The sequence below is a fragment of the Anas acuta genome, chromosome 2, assembly GCF_963932015.1.
Source record: "Anas acuta chromosome 2, bAnaAcu1.1, whole genome shotgun sequence".
Taxonomy (NCBI): Eukaryota; Metazoa; Chordata; class Aves; order Anseriformes; family Anatidae; genus Anas; species Anas acuta.
The window spans coordinates 71,437,110-71,456,887 of record NC_088980.1 but is presented as its reverse complement, the minus strand read 5'-3'; the positions used below and the strand labels follow the sequence as shown (position 1 = coordinate 71,456,887).

The window sequence follows — 19,778 nt, the reverse complement described above, 5'->3', positions numbered from 1 at the left end:
TTTTTAAACACCACTTCCCTTATTTATTAAATACAAGGCCACTCATCCCTTTGTTTTGTGTACAAGCTGTGTTTCTGTTTTCTGTTGCTCACTTCTCTCAGAACCTCTGCTCAGCTCAAGAGCTTGTTGATGGACAGACTAAATATGCTGCTTTAACCAGTTTTGTGATTCTGGGCTCCACACTGAAATCTTTGTGCATATCCAGCAAGGACACCACTCAGCAGAAACTGCAGTAATCTGTTCTGCAGAATAAAAATGGGACAAACAAGCAAAACTATTGAAGAATGTTGTTTATACTAGGCTAAACTCTGCTCAGCTACAGAAGGGTAGCCGTATTTGAAATAAACAGAAATGGCCACTTGTGACAGCTGCATTTCATCTCCTCCACAATGGCAATGGGAAAAAGAACAAAGTGTATCAGTGCTAAGAATATTTTAATAGGACTAGGATTAAACTTAATTGCCTTGTCTTAAGAGATCATTTTATCAAATCCACTGCCTTACTCCCAGCTAAAGCCCAGTCAGCATGCCTCTGGCTCTTTAAAATAGTGAGAGAGCAAGAGAGCATTTTTTCCACATGTTAAGGCAGGCATGAGGCATTTCTACTTTGTCTGGAATAAAACATGTATGAGAGGTGCTGTTTATTTGTTACTTCCAACCTCACCTGTGAATGCTTGTGGCTGCTGAAGCAGGAGTTTATGGCAGTATGTTTCTAGGATCATGAGGCTGATGGCATTTTGTTTACCTCTGCTTTGCTATAAATAGGTGAGTGAGCAACCCCAGATGTAACACTTCTGCTCTGGGTGTAAGGATTTCCTTCGCCGAGTTCCTAAGTGGTGAAAGTAAAGATTTAATCAGTCTTTACACTTTTATATTTTTTAAATTATTTAACTTTTATTACTGTTGCACCATTTATACAATTACATATAATTTCAATGCATCCATTGTACATTTTGTTTTTTCATTTGTTTTCCAATGAGTGTGTGTTGGTGTCTGTGACACAGAATGGAAGAGAAACTGGAACTGCAATGAACGCAGACTTTTTCATTTCCACTGACCAATAAACAGAACTACAGGTGCACCCAACCACAGACATGCATTAACTCGTCATGAGAAATCTAGGTAGGCTAAGTAGGATGAGAATGCTTTTTACTCCCAAAAAATATTTGGAGAGGAAGAATTGGAGGATTGGCATTGAGAAATATGTGGACAGCTAAGTGGGTTTTGTCTGAAAGTTGGCATTCATCCACTGCATAAAAAAAATATCAAAATAAGAAAGGCTGTAAATAAAATTTAAAAAAAAATAAAATAATAACACAGAAAATACTGCTTTCATAAAGATCTGATTGCCTTGGCACAAACCCAGTGGGCAGAATCAAACACATCACTCCCAAACCCCATTACAGAACAAAAAGAAGATTTTGATACATTGGTGGAATGCATTTACAGCAGTTCAGATACAAAAGATGTGCTGTACTTTCAGACATCCATCTATTTTACTTTTTTTTTTTTTAATCCAGGACTTGTGTCAAGTTGGCAGAAAGTATATTAGATATTTCCCCACAAAAATACTATTTGGATTCTCCCCCCTCCCTCCCTCCCAGCTTGATGGGACATCCTTTTCATTTTTTTTATCCTTTTCTTTCTGGGCAATACTTATTGTTATTTCAGATCTGAAATGAGTTAGTATAGCTGAAAAAATAAAAAAAAAGACACAGGTTGTTTTAAGTGGTTGTTTCAACAGGCTGTCCAATTTAATCTTGCACTGCTATGGTTTGATCCGAATTAGTTGCTGGGGCTTCAGAAGGTTTCACTTCCTCTGGTGGGGCTGCGGGGTCCGAGGCCTTGGCAGTGGAACTAGGTGCTGCTGTGGCTGCTGCGCTCTCCTTGGAAGAAGGTGCAGCCTCGCTGCTGCTAGGTTTTGAGTCTGAAGCTGGGGCCACTTCGCTTTTAGTTTCTTGGGCTGCAGGCGTTGCGGGAGCCTCAGTCTTTTTGGCTTCCCCTTCTTCTTTGCTCTTGTCATCTGCTTTGCTGGGAGCTGTGGCTTCTGAAGGCTGGGAAACTTTTGCATCACTGCTAGGCTCAGAGGTTTTGGGTGCTTCGCTACTGGCAGCAGGAGCAGAGGCTGCAGTTGGCTCCTCTTGCTTGGGTGCCTGTTCATTGTTCTTCTGTGGCTCTACTTTCGCATCGACAACAGCCTCTGACTTCTCTGGTTCTGCTTTCTGGGTTTCTTCCTGGGTCACTGTTTTCTCTTTCTCCCCTTCTTTTTCTTCTGTCTTGTTGGCAGCGACCTGAGAATCCTTCTCGCCCTTCTCCTCCTTGTTGTTCTCCTTCACTTCTGTGGTCTCTGTGGTTTGCTGGGCATCCTCAGCCTCCTTTGGAGTCTCCTCTTCCTCAGCTGCTGCTCCTTCAGCCTTCTTGTCTTTGTCTTTAGCTTTTTCATCATTGACACTGTACCCCTTCTTCTTCTTGCTCAGTTTGCCTCCCATTTTGGAGCTCTGAAATGGAAAAGAGAAAGAGGTGGTTACCCAAAACACAGTGTTTACCACTGAGAGAAACAAAAGCAGATCAGATGAAGTGCAAGAGGGAAATTTCAGTCTCCAGAAAAGGGGGACAATATCCATTTGGTCACACTGAGCCCGCTGAGCACTGCTGCCGCCGAGCCTCCAGCCCTACAAGCCTACAGCACCGCGGTCCCCAGGCCTGGCTCTGCCCCATGCCTTATGGACAGTCGAGAACCCCTCCAACTCTAACTACGCCTAATGGCAGGAGAAGGGAGGCATAAGATGTTGGAGGAATAGCATATACTGCAACCCCTTCCACCCTGACAAAGGGATGCAGGATGAGGAAGCCAGCCCCACATGGCAGAACAGGTATGGATGAGAAACATGGAGCCTGAACTACAGCAAGCCCCCTGCCAGGGCAGCAAGCCCCTGCCCTGGTAAGGCAGCTAAAGCAACAGGGGCACCCCTAAGCTGTGCATATGATGTGGTATCGCGCAATAAGAAAGACGGGGAGAGACAGGCATGTGCTTTGTGGCCTCTGCCCAAGGTTTTCAAGCACCAGAAGTGACCGGGTATGCATTTCTGCTGCTTAAAAGAAATGATATGGCTGCACACATTGAGCACACTTGTAACCATACCAGCATTTACATATCCTGTGTGTGCAAGTCTCAGCTAAGTATATACAACATCTTTCACAGTACTTCAAAGCAAACTCTGCCAATTAAATCAGGAGACACTTTCAGATACATTGTTTCACTCATGAACTTGAAAATCCCTACAATTGCCTAAAAAATACGTTCCTGATATTAAAACAAGTATATCATTCAGACTCAATAAACAGTTGATAAAAACATAATCTCATGGTTTCACGCCATTTGAAAACAGTGGAGAAGGTAATTTTTTTAAGTACTGCCAAACAAATGTTTATGAGCTTCTCCAAGTGGAGCTCAATCATTCTAATTTTCTGTTTTTCCAATGTACATAGTCTTGTAGGCCCTATATTTTTTCACACACTTGCAAAATTCACGAGTACAGACCAGTAAAAATTCATATGAGTGCTCATAGAAGACTGTATAGTAAATTTCTTTAAATACCACTGAGAACTGGCTACCTCTCAACAGCTACCACTGGTACAAGGCACAGCCACAGCCCAAGAGCAGACCTTCCACATGTCTTGGGCAAAAATAAGAAATTATGATCCGCAGAGAACTATCTGATTTCAGGTCTCAATGAGAATAATAATTTGCAAATATTGTTGAAGGGTCAGCACATAGCCCTGCAAAATGGTAACCTAAGGGTGCTTAAACCCTACTTTGTTGTTGGGGATTTTATGAGTAACACCACTAAAAGGATAAACTTCCACAGAGCTGCACTTGAGCAATCTAATCTCTACCTTCATGGCAGAGATACCACTTTTTTATGTATTTAGGGGCAGGCTATGGACATTAGTTTGTTTTCTAGACTTCCTGATACTCCATAAAAATTGCTTCAGCTTACTGTTTATGTACAGTTAAAACCAAAAAAAAAAAAAATTTTTTTTTGAAAGGGCTTTTGCAAGTCAGCAGGATCAGAGATTTATACTGAAGTCATGTGTGCATCCCAATCTGTAATCCCTAATTGAGCCTGTATTTGTTTCCCAGCAAAACCCAGATACTGCAAGCTTAATTTCATTTGCTGTGTCTTCTGTGTTTTTCCAGATTTTGCTATTTTGTGTGTAGTAACTCACCATGATTTATTTCTTTTTCCACAGAAAGCTTTTAATTGCAGATAGAGCTGGCTACAGAATGCATATGCCAAAGGACCTTTAATAAGCAGAGAAGCATGCATATGAGACAAGTGCTCCCAAACTAAGAAAAGAAACACGCACTGTCTTTGCTCAGAGGTATGCTGTGAAATCGCTGTGTCTCAATTTGCATCGCAGCCAGCTGGCTCCAGACAGTGGAGCAGAAGATAGGGAAGAGGTTCAGAGACTATCATTACGGTCTATTAGTAAATATTTACAGTTGCAAATGGACTGCCACCTTCCAGAGCAGTTTCAGCTACTTTATAACAGAACAGATTTGCTCCTTGTGACACTGAATCCTAAATCTCCCTTTTTAAAAGCCTTCATCACAGCTATGCCAGGCTATCATGTAAAATCGCAGCAATCACCAGGGTTATTAGCCAGCCCTGCAGGTAGCAATGGTTCCTTTCCCCTCTATCTGAACACCAAATCCTTCTCCTCCTCCTCCTCCTCTCCCAGTCCCCAGTAGCATATCCAGGCCCCCTTGTTACATTTTCCAGAAAAAAAAAAAAAAAAAAAAGAAGCGCTCCATTGTGACAAACAGATGCTGGTCTGGTCCCTTTCCCACCTTAATCCTGCCTGAAGGAGAGCTCTGCACTGTCCAGCACAAGGAGTCATAGGGTGCAGCAGACAGAAAGCAGACCTTAAAAAGCATTTTGAAATTAAAGCCATCTGCACCTGGAAGAAACCTATCACACAGACCAAGCCACGTAACCATCTCTGTGTCTGTGCTGCGTGTTCTTGCAGGGCTAATCCTGCCTTGTGCCATATGAAGGCAGAATGCCAAGTCTTTCCTGAATTTATTCACAAGGAATTATTGTCCTATCTTAAGTGTACTACACCAGTTTTAATCTCTTCATCCAAGTCACTTAGCTTTGCTGGCAATCAGGTCACTTGGTTGTCTGAACAGTGTTGGGTTTCTGAAACCAGGCATTCAGAGTAAAAAAAGGAGAAAGTGAGAGAGATTGAAAAAAAAAAATGTAAAAAGAAAGATCAAAGGAGAGAGAAAAAAAAAAAAACTGCCACAGTGACATTTTATTTAAAGAAAACACTCCCTGAGAAATGTCTCATTGAAAAGTCTCACAAGTGAAATAGCAAACTGCTTTAAACCACTAAGGCCTGTATGTATACGGTGTTAAATCCACTCTGCATTACTGCTTACATACTAACATTTGCAAGAGTGAGGACTTTTTTCTTCTTTCTTGACAAAGGGCTACAATCTAACAAAACAGAGAATAACAACATCTTAAAAAAAAAAAAAAAAAAAAAAAGTTGAATCAAAGACCATGAAAAAAATATATAAATAAATTTTCTCCAACTATTCAAAGCCCTGTATACCTTCTACTTATACCTTTTACTACTTACTGCAGTCATGTAGTGGTTCCCAGCTCTAGCAGCTACCAGCTGAGTGCAAAACACTTTGCAATAAGCACATCCAAAAGGGGGATCCTCAAAATTTCTGGTGCTGAGCACCTTTCCTGCAAAATGGCACAGGATTTGATGGCTCTGCCTCTTCACTACTTGACAGGAAATGGTCTGGAGACAGACTAGAAGCAGTCTTGATATAAGTAGTTGCAATATATTGGTTATTTTCAGGCAACTTTGAGAAACCCGCTGGCAGACCAGTACTTCTGAAGAGCACAGTTAAATGCAAAACATCAAAGTTACAAGAGACTTCATCTGCTTTGCAGCATGTTTAATATTCTTCACCTGTTGTGCTCTTCCCAGGGAACAAGAAACAGATCCAGTGAGCACTAAAGAGGACTTCTACAACAGGAACAAGGATTTCTTGAGTTCCTAAGAGCTGCTCAAGTTTCCATTCTACTCCAGAAAGCAGGAAAATAATGGAGAGCTTGCACAGGTTGTCTTTGTTATTGTACAGAAGAAATAATCTGACAGTATTTGCATTACAAAATATCACATCTACAGCTCAGCTCAAACATGTTAAGCCCTTTAAAAATTGAACATTTGCGATAATCAGGATTTCCTGGAATAATAGTGTCCAAAAAATAAATAAATAAATAAATAAATAAATAAATAAATAATTAAGGACAATGTCCATAAGACCATAGTATAGCAAGAAGAATTCACAGATCATTTCCAATTTTATGGGTGAAGACTAAACTGATAGGATGGCAATGAGTCCCTGGAACACAGGACACATGCATTCGTACAGTTCAGGACAGAAAATATTATTTCCAACTTTTATATTTCAAATTGTGCTTCTATAATGAGTAAGTTCCTAGAATGATCCTCTTTCTTTCTCTCTTCTGTCAGTAATCGTTTGTCTGCTCAGGCAGATTTCTTTAGTGCATGTAATATTCCAAAAATGTCATTTAGCAAACACTTCCATATCCCATGAAAGGGTCTGGCTCTCCCAAGAACAGACAGAGGAGGAGGACAAGCTGTCACCCTCAGTGCAGAAAACAGCACATCAGGAAGGGACCACTGCATGCCTGCCAAAGCTAACCTTCCAAAGCTCATGCTCAACTTCATGTAAAGTGTGGGGAACTCAGTCAACCTCCAAAAAAATACAGTTCATGAAGGCAATGGGTATCTTCTGAAGTCCTGCTGCCTTAGGTGCAATGCAGGTGTGTGAGGCAGGTCTGTCCAAAGTAGCCCTGGTGCAAGCCAGTTCCTGAGCATGAATTGTCTCACATCACCTGCAGACAGGAGCTGTAAAATGCACATCCCTTCCAAGGCAAGATTTCAACAACCTAAACCAAAAGAAATAACAATCCCAGAAAGTGCTCCAGAACCAACTATTCAAAATAAATAAAAACATCTTGAAGAAAGCTTTGCATCTCTGTTACTTCATTGATTTGCTTTACACCTCTGTTTTGAAAAAGCAATGTAAGTTTTTATAAAGGGATATTTATATAGGGGCTTAGGTAAATAAGGGATTTTCAAGCATAAGTTTCAAAATATTTTTGAAAACTTACTACTTCTTAAGATATGCAGTACAATTTCATGATTCTCCTTATATATACACACACTATCCTAACTCACCAGCCCCAGACAACCAGTTTACTGGGTTAATTTTAGAAGATGTCTGTAGTAAACCCCCATACAGAATTTGATTCACTAGCCCTGCCTTCAGCCACAAAGCCCTGCTTCTCTGTTCTTTCTCAGTTATCCTCACAAATCTCTTTCCTCTGCCATTACTTGGAATTAACAGAGCAGAAATGTTAGGTCTTATTCAGGTTCAAGCCTCTTCACAGCTCAGTAATAGTGACTTTTCTTTTTCTCCTCTTCTCTCCTGGAGAGTGGGCAGCTGAAGCAATGCCATACCTGCAGGTCTGTGATAGCAGCTTCACGTATCATAACATAACAAGGTATCAGCTCATTAGATGCATGCATGACCTGTGGTTTCCACATGTTAATGGTCGTTCCAGGTGAGTCTTTAAAACTTAGTGATTCAGCATGTTTATTGCTGCAAGATACATGACAGTACACTGGGAACATCTCAGCTTGGTGCTTGGGGAGCGTGTGACCAGTCTGTGCTGTTTTCTTTGCTGACCACTTATAATCTTTTCTCATTTCCTCAGTTTGTGCACAGGCCTGTAACTCCTGTACCTCCTTTTCTTCCTCCAAAGCCTTATTAACCTCAAGATCTTGTAAAGGAGCATGGAGTAAATGAACAGTAAATGCTTAAAACCCAGAAATTGTGCTCACATGATTTTCTAACTTTGATATTTAAAAAAATCCAATGCCAGTTTTGTTACTGTCTTGTTTTCTTCTAATAGACAGCCAGTAGAAGAATCCTAAGAAGTTGTATTGCCAAGTCTAAGCGTGTAATTTTCAGCCAGATTTTAGTCCTGTTTTTCTTTGGTTAGAAGTAGAATACCTCTGTTATAATTTCTTTTTTTTTTTTTTTTTTTAATGAAGAACTTTGATTTTTAAGTTCTTTTAAAATTATTTGGGACAGGTATACCACAGAAAAATGGGAAAGACGGTGTACTTTTTAGATATTAGCCACTTATCATTAACATATGTGAATTATGAACATTTATAATAGATTGCCATTATGAGGCTTATAATAATTTAAGTACACTGCAGGCTGATATGAAATTGTGTCTGGATATTTAACAACTCATACATGAGTAACTTGTTCACTTGAAAACTATAACAATTTATCAGAGAATTTAATAAACATATGATGATTATTTTGTGAGCAAATTAAAAATTTGTACCCGAGAATTACTAAGATTCATGTGAAATACTTGGGCTCTGGGGTATGTATTAATTCATCAGTTAGGAACCCACTTTTCCAGGAACAGAATAGTAATGAAGATCAGCAGATTCATCACAGGCAAAGGCTTTGCCAAAATTATCAACTCATATTAGCATCAATCTGAAACCTCAAGTACTTCACATGCATAATTCATCTTTGCTAGCTAGCTAGGCAGAATTCCTAAATAAGACAAAATCTATCAATTATTTGATCAAAAAGTGATGAAGATTTCATGAGTTACATTGAAAGCAGCTACCAAAGTCTTTGGACATAGCCCTCCTCACTTGGAGGACTCTACAGCTGAAGACCATAGAGGAGCATAGCCACTGAAGGTCCACTGCCCAGTCTGATTCTGGTCAGACACCAACACTACTTTAGATTTAGGAGCTTCTACAGAAACAAACACATCAAGGTTCTGTATTAGGTAGTCTCTGCATGTGTCACCCTTTATTAAAGCCACTTGTGCAATACTGAGCTGTGCACTGTATGAAGACATGATGCAGAGCTGCTCTGTTGCAGCTGGCTCCTGAATGCAGTATATGTCATTGCTTTAAGCTGTTACACCCTTAGCTTCCCTGGCTACAAAGCCATCTAGAAAACATGAGCAGAACATGGACTTATGTGCCATGCCTTCCCAAGTCCATAAGCAGCATGGAAGAGATGCTCTGCTATGTACAAACACCTACTCACCCCAGGCAAGGCTGTGCTTTGTAGGCTGAGATCCCCATTTTCTATTTTCTATACCCTTTAATGTCTTTATCAGTGATCTGGATGAGGGGATCAAGTGTACCCTCAGTAAGTTTGCCAATGACACCAAGTTGGGAGTGAATCTGTTCACACATAGAAGGGTTCTGCAGGAGGATCTGGATAGACTGGAGCAATGGGCCAACGCCAACTGTATGAAGTTCAACAAGGCTAAGTGCTGGGTCCTGAACTTGGGGCACAGCAACCCCATGCAGTGATACAGACTTGGGGAAGAGTGGCTGGAAAGTTGCCCATTGGAAAGGGACCTAGTGGTATTGGTCAATAGCCAACTCAATATTAACCAGCAGTGTGCTCAGGTGTCCAAGAAGGCCAACAGCATCCTGGCTTGTATCAGAAACAGTGTGGCCAGCAGGACAATGGAAGTGATTGTCCCTCTGTATTCAGCCCCTCACTACAGGGCATTGAGATGCTGGAACCTGGACAAAGAAGGGCAATTAAGTTGGTGAAGGGTCTAGAGAACACATCTAATGAGGAGTGGCTGAAGGACCTGGGGTTGTTTAGTCTGGAGAAAAGGAGGCTCAGGGGAGACCTTATTGCTCTCTACAACTACCTCAAATGAGGCTGTATTGGTGTGGGGGTGTCAGTCTCTTCTCCCAAGCAACAAGTAATAGGACAAAAGGAAATGGCCTCAAGTTGTGCCAGGGGAGGTTTAGGTTGGATATTAGGAAACATTTCTTCACTAAAAGGGTTGTGAGGCTTTGGAACAGGCTTCCCAGGGAAGTGGTGGAGTCACCACCCCGGAGGTATTTAAAAGACATGTAGATGTGGTGCTTAGAGACACAGTGTAGTGGTAGAATTGGCAGTGCGAGGTTAAAGGTTGGATGTGATGATCTTAGAGGTCTTTTCTAACCTAAATGATCCTGTGATTCTATCTGACCAGCTAATATAGGTAGAAATAGCATTAATCCAGTTCTCCTTAGACACTTGTCCCTAGCTGATCTGTTTTAGTATTAACATTATTTGATACTTTCCAATTGCAGGTTTCAAATCAGAACCTCACTGCTTTTGACACATCTGTTTTTTCAGTGATCCAACACAATGATGCACTGCCCAGCAGCATAGATACAATTGCCAGTGCCTCCAGTTTCATCCCTGGCAGCTCCTCCAAGCTTGTTTTGCATTGTTTATGCAGAAACATGAGTCATATTAAAAATCAAGCAACACAGAAGAAGCATGAAGTAGATTATTTTAACAGTGTAGTGTATGCATTGCTTAGTTGTGCTTTTGGTTTGTTCAATGCTCCAATTGCTGAAATGAAAAATGCTTCCATCCATTTTTATTTGCCTCATCTGCCCTATTCAATATACCAGCCTTCCTACAGGCTTGAGACCTAGCTCATGTTCAAAGCATTTCTCCCATATTCAGATTACCTGCATACATTCTCTCTGTCAAAAAAAAAAAAAAAAAAAAAAAAGACAGTGCACAGACATGCTCGTACAGATATACACATGCAGTCAAAAGTCAGCCTGCCCCAGACCAAGATCATAATCACACTATTGTTAGGCACATAGTTGGAAGAGGGAACTCTGCTGTAAACACCTGTTTTACAGAGACTGAGATTAATTTTACAACACCTCCTGTAGAAAGAGTTTGCAGTCTTCAAAACTAACCTGAAAGAATAAGCCAAAAATAAAAGTCCATGCCTCCTCCTTATCCATTTCAAGTTGCAACGTCACTTTGGTTTTTATGTGTGACTCTCCAAGAAACAGTTTAATATATATGTTACAATAGCAAAAGTCTTCTAATCTGTATCCTAGATTTAAGTTCCTCAATAGGAAATAATGCAAATTTCAGAGGTGCTGATTACCCACACCTGTTTAGGCCCCAAGAGTGCTCACGGCAGAGGGAGAGGTAAGATTCCACACATATTATTCGAATTATGGTGAACCACTTTTTGTTTCCCTCAAATACTTTAGGCACCACCACCACATCTAACTACAAAAACACGCAAAATGATGAAAGCCTAGATAACAGGACAATTTCCTTCCAATTTGCATTTTACTCAAAACGTGTCCCTTTGGCATTATCTCCATCACAGATGTCAGTACAAAAATATATTGCCATGCTTGGCTTATAGACCCCTGAGCCATTTTGGGTGCCTACAAAAGAGACGCTCTAAAACTGTAACAGTCAGATGCTAGTAAGCAATGAAAATATTTGCCTCCTCCACACTACAATCTTGGTGAAAAGCAGGTGTGCTAAAACCTCCATCCTGGAGGGACTGTATGCTGGGAAATCTTTTCTTTTTTTTCAAGTGATAAGCCAATCACTTTTATATCTCTAGCGTCATCCTGAACAAAGAACATTCAGCCTTATACTAAACATGCAGTATGAGGCATGTGGCTTTTCAAATTCATGGTTTCTATACCAGAGGTACAGCTACAAGAAAAAAAAAAAAAGTTATATAATCCTCATCTGCATGTTTATTTCAATAACAAAGGATCTCAGCTACTGTTTGCATAAATAGAAAAGTTACCTGCCATTTCCTTAGCAAGGACATGTACAACCACATTCACTTTTTAAAAAAACACCTTAAAGTATTAAACTAGGGAACTGTCAGTGGAGATGATTATTTATGGGGATCTACATTTACATTATATCTGCTAAAGAATCTGCTAAAGATTCCATACTTTAAAAAACTTTATTACTTTAATGCCCATTTAACTGGTCAAACTAGTTTCAATCAAATTTGAGACAGTCCTTAGAATATAAATTACAGTATACAACAATAAATGTATACATTCAGTTTGAAATCCTGGAACTACCAGTTTGATTTTGAAAATGGATTCTCCTATGTGATTGTCAAAGTTTTCTTTCTTTCCCATCTCTAGGCTGCTCACTGGAAACAGTGCTAGGTATATGCCCCAGCTATAAGGAAACATACTACAGCTGGGAATAGGACTCTTAACAGACAATTCAGACCTATAATGGGACACAACAATCTTCAGGCCATACATTTTCCTTTTTATGTTTGCATGACACCCTCATTACAGGCAGTGAAACCACATTTGTAATTGTGAACCAAATCCAATTGATTATAAATCAACAGTGTGCCGTGGTAGCCAAAAGGGCCAGCTGTGTCCTGGGGTGTATCAGGCACAACACTGCTAGCTGGTCGAGGGAAGGGATTGTCCACTCTGCTCTGCCTGGTGCGGCCTCACCTCAAGTACTATGTGCAGCTTTGGGCACCACAATATAAGAATAAAATTATTAGAGAGTGTCCAAAGGAGGGCTACAGAGATTGTGAAGGGTCTAGAGGGCAAGACATATGAGGAGTGGCTGAGGTCCCTCAGTTTGTTCAGCCCAGAGCAGAGGAGGCTGAGGGGAGGCCTCATGGCAGCCTGTAGCTCTCTCACGAGGGGAGCAGAGGGGCAGGCACTGAGCTCTGCTCTCTGGGGACAGTGACAGGACCTGAGGGAACGGCATGGAGCTGGGACAGGGGAGGGTGAGACTGGGTGTTAGGAAAAGGTTCTTCACCCAGAGGGTGGTCAGGCACTTGGACAGGCTCCCCAGGGAAGAGATCACGTCACCAAGCCTTACAGAGTTCAAGAAGCCTCTGGACAATGTTCTCAGACAGAAGGTCTGATTTTTGGGCGGTCCTGTGCAAATCCAGGAGTTGGACTGCATGATTCTTTTGGGTCTCTTCCAACCCAGCATATTCTGTGATTCTATGATTCCCAGTTTTGTTTTCCTTTTTCAAACACAAGCTGCCATTTCTGACTGCAGCAGATAACCCCACAGTCACACTGCGGTGAGGAAGGTAACAGGGAGTCAAGGCCAGCGGCCACCCACCTGGTGCAGCGTTCGCTGCTGCGGGGCACGTGGCGGTGTTCATGAGGGCACTTCAAGTCCTTCTTTCCAAAACACACAGTGTGTGCCTTACTCGGCAAAATAGAACACTAGCAATTTAAGTGAAGCATTTATTGTTGACTCTTTTATTCCACTACCTAACTATTAAAGAATTATAACATCTACAATCTAGTTGACACATTCCTTATCCTCTTATATCAGTATCAGTGCAGCTCCATGTTAAGCTGCACTGCTAGCTTTTCTCCATTTTCTTCAAAAAGAATCAATTGCAGATCCACCTGATAATCCAGCAGATTGGTATTGGGAGAGGTGACTTGATATTAAAAAAGCACTCCCCATTCTGTTCCCTCAAACGTGCATCAGAGAACAGAGAGCTGCTTCAGGTAATGGCGATGCACCCACCTTCCTGCTAACCTTGGCCTTGAACACCTCTGAGGCATTCCTCAGAAATAAAGGTTTGTACAAGAATCGAAGAATCAAGCCAATTTCATCCTCCAGTTAATGTGCAACAGCTAATGACTGTTAAATTAGTCATTGAACCGTTGTTCTGAACATACTTGCAAGTTTAACAGTGCATTAGAAAGCTGAGCACAGTTGCAGCTGTAGGACAGAGCTACACATCAGGCCTCCCTGGTAGAAACTAACCTGCAAGTGGTCAGCACAAAACCTACTTTCCACCTCAGCAGTACTTACAGGGGATTTTTACACTGACTTCCTGAAGTGCTGCTGCATTTCCCCTTGCAATAACCACTTTTGCCTTTACATCTTTCTGTACAGAGTTTCCTTTTAAATGAAAAATTCTGTACTGAAGTCAACGTACACAAGTTCAGTCATGTTTCACATAGCATCAAAACTACCTGTAATTAAGCCCTGCAAGACTTTGGGCTGAAATACAAGTATTCCTCACGCTGTGAAGAAATCCCCCCAACTTGTGAGCACAGTATCAGTGTCAGCACCTTATCAGCTCTCAGCTTCTCACGGCTCTGTCGTAATAATGTCTTGTAGTGAAGACATGTTCAAAAGAAATGGGAGAAATGTGAGTTGGAATGCTCAACATCTTGTAAAACCTTTTGCATTCACGTTCCCAGACACTTTCTTGTGCCTTTTAACATTTGCTACCTCACTGCAGCTTGCCCTATTACATCAGGGTAGTCACTTAGGTCATTCTCACTTCCTGGTTCTCACACTAGTACAATATGCATTTTTGTCAACAACATACATATAACACAAAAGAAAAATCTCATGTTCCAGACTTTCTTTTTTGATCTCATTTAGAATGTATGTTTATACTGGATTTTTTTTTTTTTTTTTTTTTAACAAAGCATTGCATTCAAACTACCTGGCTTACCGGTTTCACTCTAGTCACAGGGGGAGGATTATCAAGATAACTGGCATACAACAGTCACTGGCAAGCAAAGAGCATCAAGCATTTGATTTCTGTTTGTGTCTTGCAAATGTCTTTCTCCACCATTTTTACCACTACTCATTTACATTCCTCTAATGGCTGTTCAAAATACTAGGCTGCCTCAGGCACTCTTTTAATTAAGACTAGCAGTAGCTGCATTTCTTCACTCAGATGAAGAACCATAGGTATGCATCAGCAGACTTTATCATGTGGAGCCTATTACACTCCTTAGGTGTCACATTTTGAAAGTAAGCTATAGAGTGCCATAGATGACTATGAGGAAAAAGGCAGAGTTTGCTTTTAAGTTTCAGTGGTGCAAGCTGACACAGGGCACGGCAGCATCAAAACAAGCTTTATTAGAGAGCTTTGTCTTCTGTCCCAATATGACAATGGTTTGCTTTCAGAAACCCACTTTGAAAATGTAAAATGTTTCTAAGAAATCCAAAGTAAAAGCTATGCCAGGAAACAAGCTGTACCACATCATGTGTTGAGCTGTCAGACATGTCAGCCAGGATTCAAGACTCCCAGATCTAGGTTGATTGCCTGGGTTTCCTTCTGACCTCTGTATTTTATTTTATTTTATTTTATTTTATTTTATTTTATTTTATTTTATTTTATTTTATTTTATTTTATTTTATTTTATTTTATTTTATTTTATTTTTGACTTGGTTTTCATTCAGTTTGTATTGGGATAGATGATCAGTTCTATTGGAAGAAAGGCTGCATAAGAATGGAGACTAACAAGTCCATTTGGCAAGATTTAAAGTCAGTAGCTAGTAGTGTATTCCCTGAATTGCATTAAGGGACTTACATTCAAACCAAGTAAGGCAGAAATGCAAGTTAATAATTACTCAGCCAGAACCATTCCAAGTTAGCATCTATAGAAAAAGGGGAAGAACAAACAATACAGAATGTATCAAAATAAAACCAGAAATTAGGAAAAGTGATTGGGTGCATATTTCCTTTAAATAAAATAGCTTGTTTTTCATTTTGCATTTAAGCATCAGCAGGAAATCTGACCATCTTAGAGCTATCAGATTTAAACTCATAAAATGAAAGCAAAACAAAAATAACTTTGTAAGCATACTTGTGGAGTTGGATGTAGTCCATTTCTCTCCCTCTCACCTGAGCACTGACTTGCATTTTGTGAAAATATATGTAATTAATAGCTTAATGTGGCCACAATTCAATACCTGCAGTCCAGAATGCATATCATTTGCTTTAGATTATATTACTCTTGATGTAGACCAGCTCTCCAGCAAAGTTGTGTATATGCCAATTTGCAGTTTTAGACAACTCAGAGCACATAACAGAAAAGAGCTTATTTTCAAAAGCTCACATGCTTTGGAAGTATGGGAATCTATTTATAGAGAACTCTTAGAGTTATTCCTTCACTCTAAGGAGCTTTCTGTCTGTGGCTATTTGAAAATTACTTATTCTAACCAAAGAAGGCAGGCAGACATCAGTATAAAGTGTAACAAAGCTATTTCAGGATTCAAATGAGAAAAGTGTTTCAAAGCAATGGCGACATGAGAAGGATGGAAGATTGGTTTGCATTTTTCAAGACAGAACCATAAATACCAACAGAAAGTTTCTGTTAGCTCTTTCATCATTAATACATTTCAGTAGTAGCCCATGATTTAAACCAGTACCAGAACTCATTTTGCTGCCCCCAATACTACTACATACATGGAACCCATCTATGCCCCAGGATGTCTAGGTTTTAAAAGGAGTGAGAGTATATCAATCTGTTTTAATGTTGTGAACAGATCACAGTTGCCAAGACTCCTGACTGTAACTGTTTTTTCCAAAGTTTTTTTGTCATCAGTTCCCCCCGGCTGGTGAGGTAGCAGCAGTCAGACTGAGCAGCCCTTCAATGTGTTTTTGTTTGTTTGTTTTTTCTTTCCCAGACTAGCAGGTTAGGTGGAGGCACAAAGCCCCTGCATTCCCCTATGAAATCTCATCAAGGAATGGGAACCCAGTGAGCCCCTTGGCCCTGCTGCCTGAGCTCTGGCTCCCAGGCTTTTACAATTCATTTGCTTGGGGCAGGGTGGCAAAAGCGAGCTGCGCTTCAAGAACTTTCATAATGTTGGCTGTCACAAACTAAGAGGCTTTCAGTTCTGCAGAAAGAGGATACACACCACAGTTTTCTGGATAATCCCCTCACATGCACAAGTGAAGCACTAAATTCACACATGCCATGCAAAGGGGATGATTCAAGTGCATAAAAGTCTCATGTCCATATTTAGAAATATTAGTTTCAAAAGTCTCATACTATTTCAGAAAATGGTGAGTGAGATAGTATCAAGAAACACTTATCAAGAAACATGTGACTAGTTTTAACAGTACTTGTAACCCAAAAGTTTTCATTTAAGTCTCTTAACTACCACAATCTCTGACTGGTATTCCTTCTATTTTTAATCATGGGTAACTACTAAGCAACACCATAACTAAGCTTATTCTATGTTTTATACTTAAAACAGAATTTAAACATTTTTGTTGTTGTTGTTGTTGTTGCTTTTTTCTAATTGTCCATTTCACTGTTTACTTTCAGTTCAGCAACACTTCATTACCAAGGGGCAATAGTTCTATTTGATTATTTATTAGCTTTAGCAAAGGAATGATTTAAACTGTCTTGTTTTCATAGTCTAGACTAGCGTTCTCTCAAATTTCTGTGTGAATATATGGGGTTAAAAATAGGGGTCCTTGTACACTGGTTGCTTGTAATTACAAATCTCTCTCATGTTACACACTTTTCCTGAAAAAAAATCTGACGTGAGCCACTTTATTCAAATACAGAAATCAAATACAGACAGAATTATTACCTTTATTCAGGACAATTTAGATAAATTATGCGAAACCACCATCACACCATTACATTTTCTCATAGCTTGCCATTCACATTAAGCCTCAGTTGTGATGCCCATCCCAGCTCTGTCTCCTTCTGTGGGACCAAAGAACTAACCTCACCTTCCAGCTGTGATTCCAAAATCACTCATTTGTGGCAGAAGTCATCTTTTCAAGATGAAATGAGCCATCCTAGAGCAGTGAGACAATGTCCCTTCCTGTAAATTCCTGGCATCTGTCATAGTACAAAGCCTACTATGGTAAAAATGAAAGATAGGATTTTACCTTCCAAAGCACAAATACAGACAAGTATTACTGCAATAAAACTGTATTGTAGTCCAAAATCATGAGAATACCTCCCTCTCTGTGTTTTCAGGGATTCATAGCAACCTGGAGGAGGCAAGAGCTCAGAATCCACTTAGCCTCTTCCAGTTGCATTTCAAAGTCCTGCTCATCTGCAATCCAACTTCCTCATTTGCAAAATGGACAATATCATTTTTCTTCCCCAGAAAAGGTCTGGCTGCTGCCAACAGGTTCTATAAAGAACTAAAGAGATTTATCCTTGTTTTAAAACAAAAGCTCCTATCATAGAATTGCTGCACCCCAAATCTCTTTATAAGGGAAGGCTGTCCTTTTACATATCAGCACTGTACTAAAATACTGTCTCTAAAGCTTACAATTATAAAAAAACATGTTAGAATATCATAATGAACAAGTTACTCTTCTAGATTTTATGGTACTGTGCTAATATCGTATGGAGATGTAAAGCATCTCTGAGCATTTTCAGGTATTACTGAAAGCCCCACTTGGAACCAAGCTCCTTTGTAATTGTGCCTTTAGGCTGAGAACATCTGTGCATGGGCATTTTGATTTAGAGTTCCAAATGCACACATTTCAGTCATTTTTTGTTCACTTGATGAGAAGGATTTTTTGCTCAAGCTAAGAAAGCTCAGGTGTATCCAGCTGGATAAAGATGAAGCTGCTGCTTGGCAGCCGTTTTAGAGCGTTATTAAAGACAGATGTAAGAAAACAAAATATTTTTTGCTTAAATAGAACACTGCGAATGCCTGAAAAGCTCCAGCAAACCCCTTTTAATGTGCTTTCATTAGGTTTTCAGGAGCTGGGCTCAGACATCATAGTTAGTGCTATCTTTATGCTATGTTTATTAGTTAAATGCATGTCTTTGTTAAAAGGACCTCCCTTTTAAGAACAATCATTCAAATATGAACAGATGCAAGAGGAAGCTCTAAACTGGTTCACTAACTTTCCAAGACCTTTTTAAAGACTATGAAAGTTAGAAAATTCTGAGTTATATTTGTCACACATTGCAGAAGTTGCCTTTCCTATCTATAGAACTGAGTTGTAGCAGCAATATCATTACAATAATGGAGAGCTGTGACAATTAAAAACATCTTCCTATAACTTGTGATTAAATGTCAGCCAGACACTGCAACACAGTGCTGCTGGAGGTGGTGCTCAACAGAGCAGGAAAGAGAAGGATCTTCTGCAAGGACTAGCAGGAATTAGAATTTGAGGGTGGCAATTTTTGGTAAATTCACCTTAACATTTGCAAGCAGCATTTTCATTCTGGCTTCTCCAACTAGTATGTATTCCGGAGCTTCAGAAGCCTTGGTAAGTAAGGTAATACCAGCAGCACAAACTCAAACTTGGCCAGGTAAATAGTATTAGCGGGAATGAAAAATGCTCCTAGAAGTCTCAGTTCTCAGTACTTGCATTGAGACAAGCAGCTGCAAAGAGCCACACTCAGCCCGTTGCAGGTTCAAAGATACAAGGTCAGTTTGGGAACCTATAACCTTGTATTCACTAACTTTTATATAAAGCACACTAGTCTCATTTCAATATATTTTCATATTTTTAATATGCAGAGTTTAAGGACACACATTTTATTGTAGAGACTTACATATGAGGCTAACCATTGTCATGCAGGTTACATGGTGACAATTCTGTAAACACACTTTTGAAAAATCTCAAATTAGTGCCTGTTGAGCAGGATCAGAATCTATTTTATTGTCACTGGCTGACAAATAAATTTCTCTTAAAAATTTCTTGTTAGAAATTAACCTGACAAAGGGCTCTACAGCAAGACCACAGAGAAGAGAGAAGAGTTGTGGAGGGGAGAGAGAAATGCTCCTAATATTTTTTTCCATTTCAAACCTGTATAGAGAATCCAAAATTTTCATAATAATAATAATAATAATAATAATAATAATAATAATAATAATAATAATTTTAAAATGAAAAGGTCAAGAATACTTTTGTTTAAATAAGAAAGATCTTCAAAAAGTCTGTTTGGATTTTTCTTAACGTTGAGAAGGTTGTCCACAAACTAGCCACAATGCATCACTGCAAGATGATCAATTCTATCAGCTCTCCATCTACTGAGCTTCTACAATGTTTTCCCACATATCCC

General features: G+C 39.8%; 1 protein-coding gene across 1 annotated transcript in view; it reads right to left on the bottom strand.

Annotated features, from left to right (window-relative positions):
• Positions 1-866: 866 nt before the first annotated feature.
• Positions 867-19,778, bottom strand: part of BASP1 (brain abundant membrane attached signal protein 1) — a 51,711-nt gene continuing 32,799 nt past the window's right edge. The window contains exon 2 of the mRNA XM_068670842.1: positions 867-2,497. Coding sequence (XP_068526943.1) covers positions 1,754-2,488 — 735 coding nt within the window. The 5' untranslated portion in view covers positions 2,489-2,497 and the 3' untranslated portion in view covers positions 867-1,753. The remainder of the gene's footprint in view (positions 2,498-19,778) is intronic.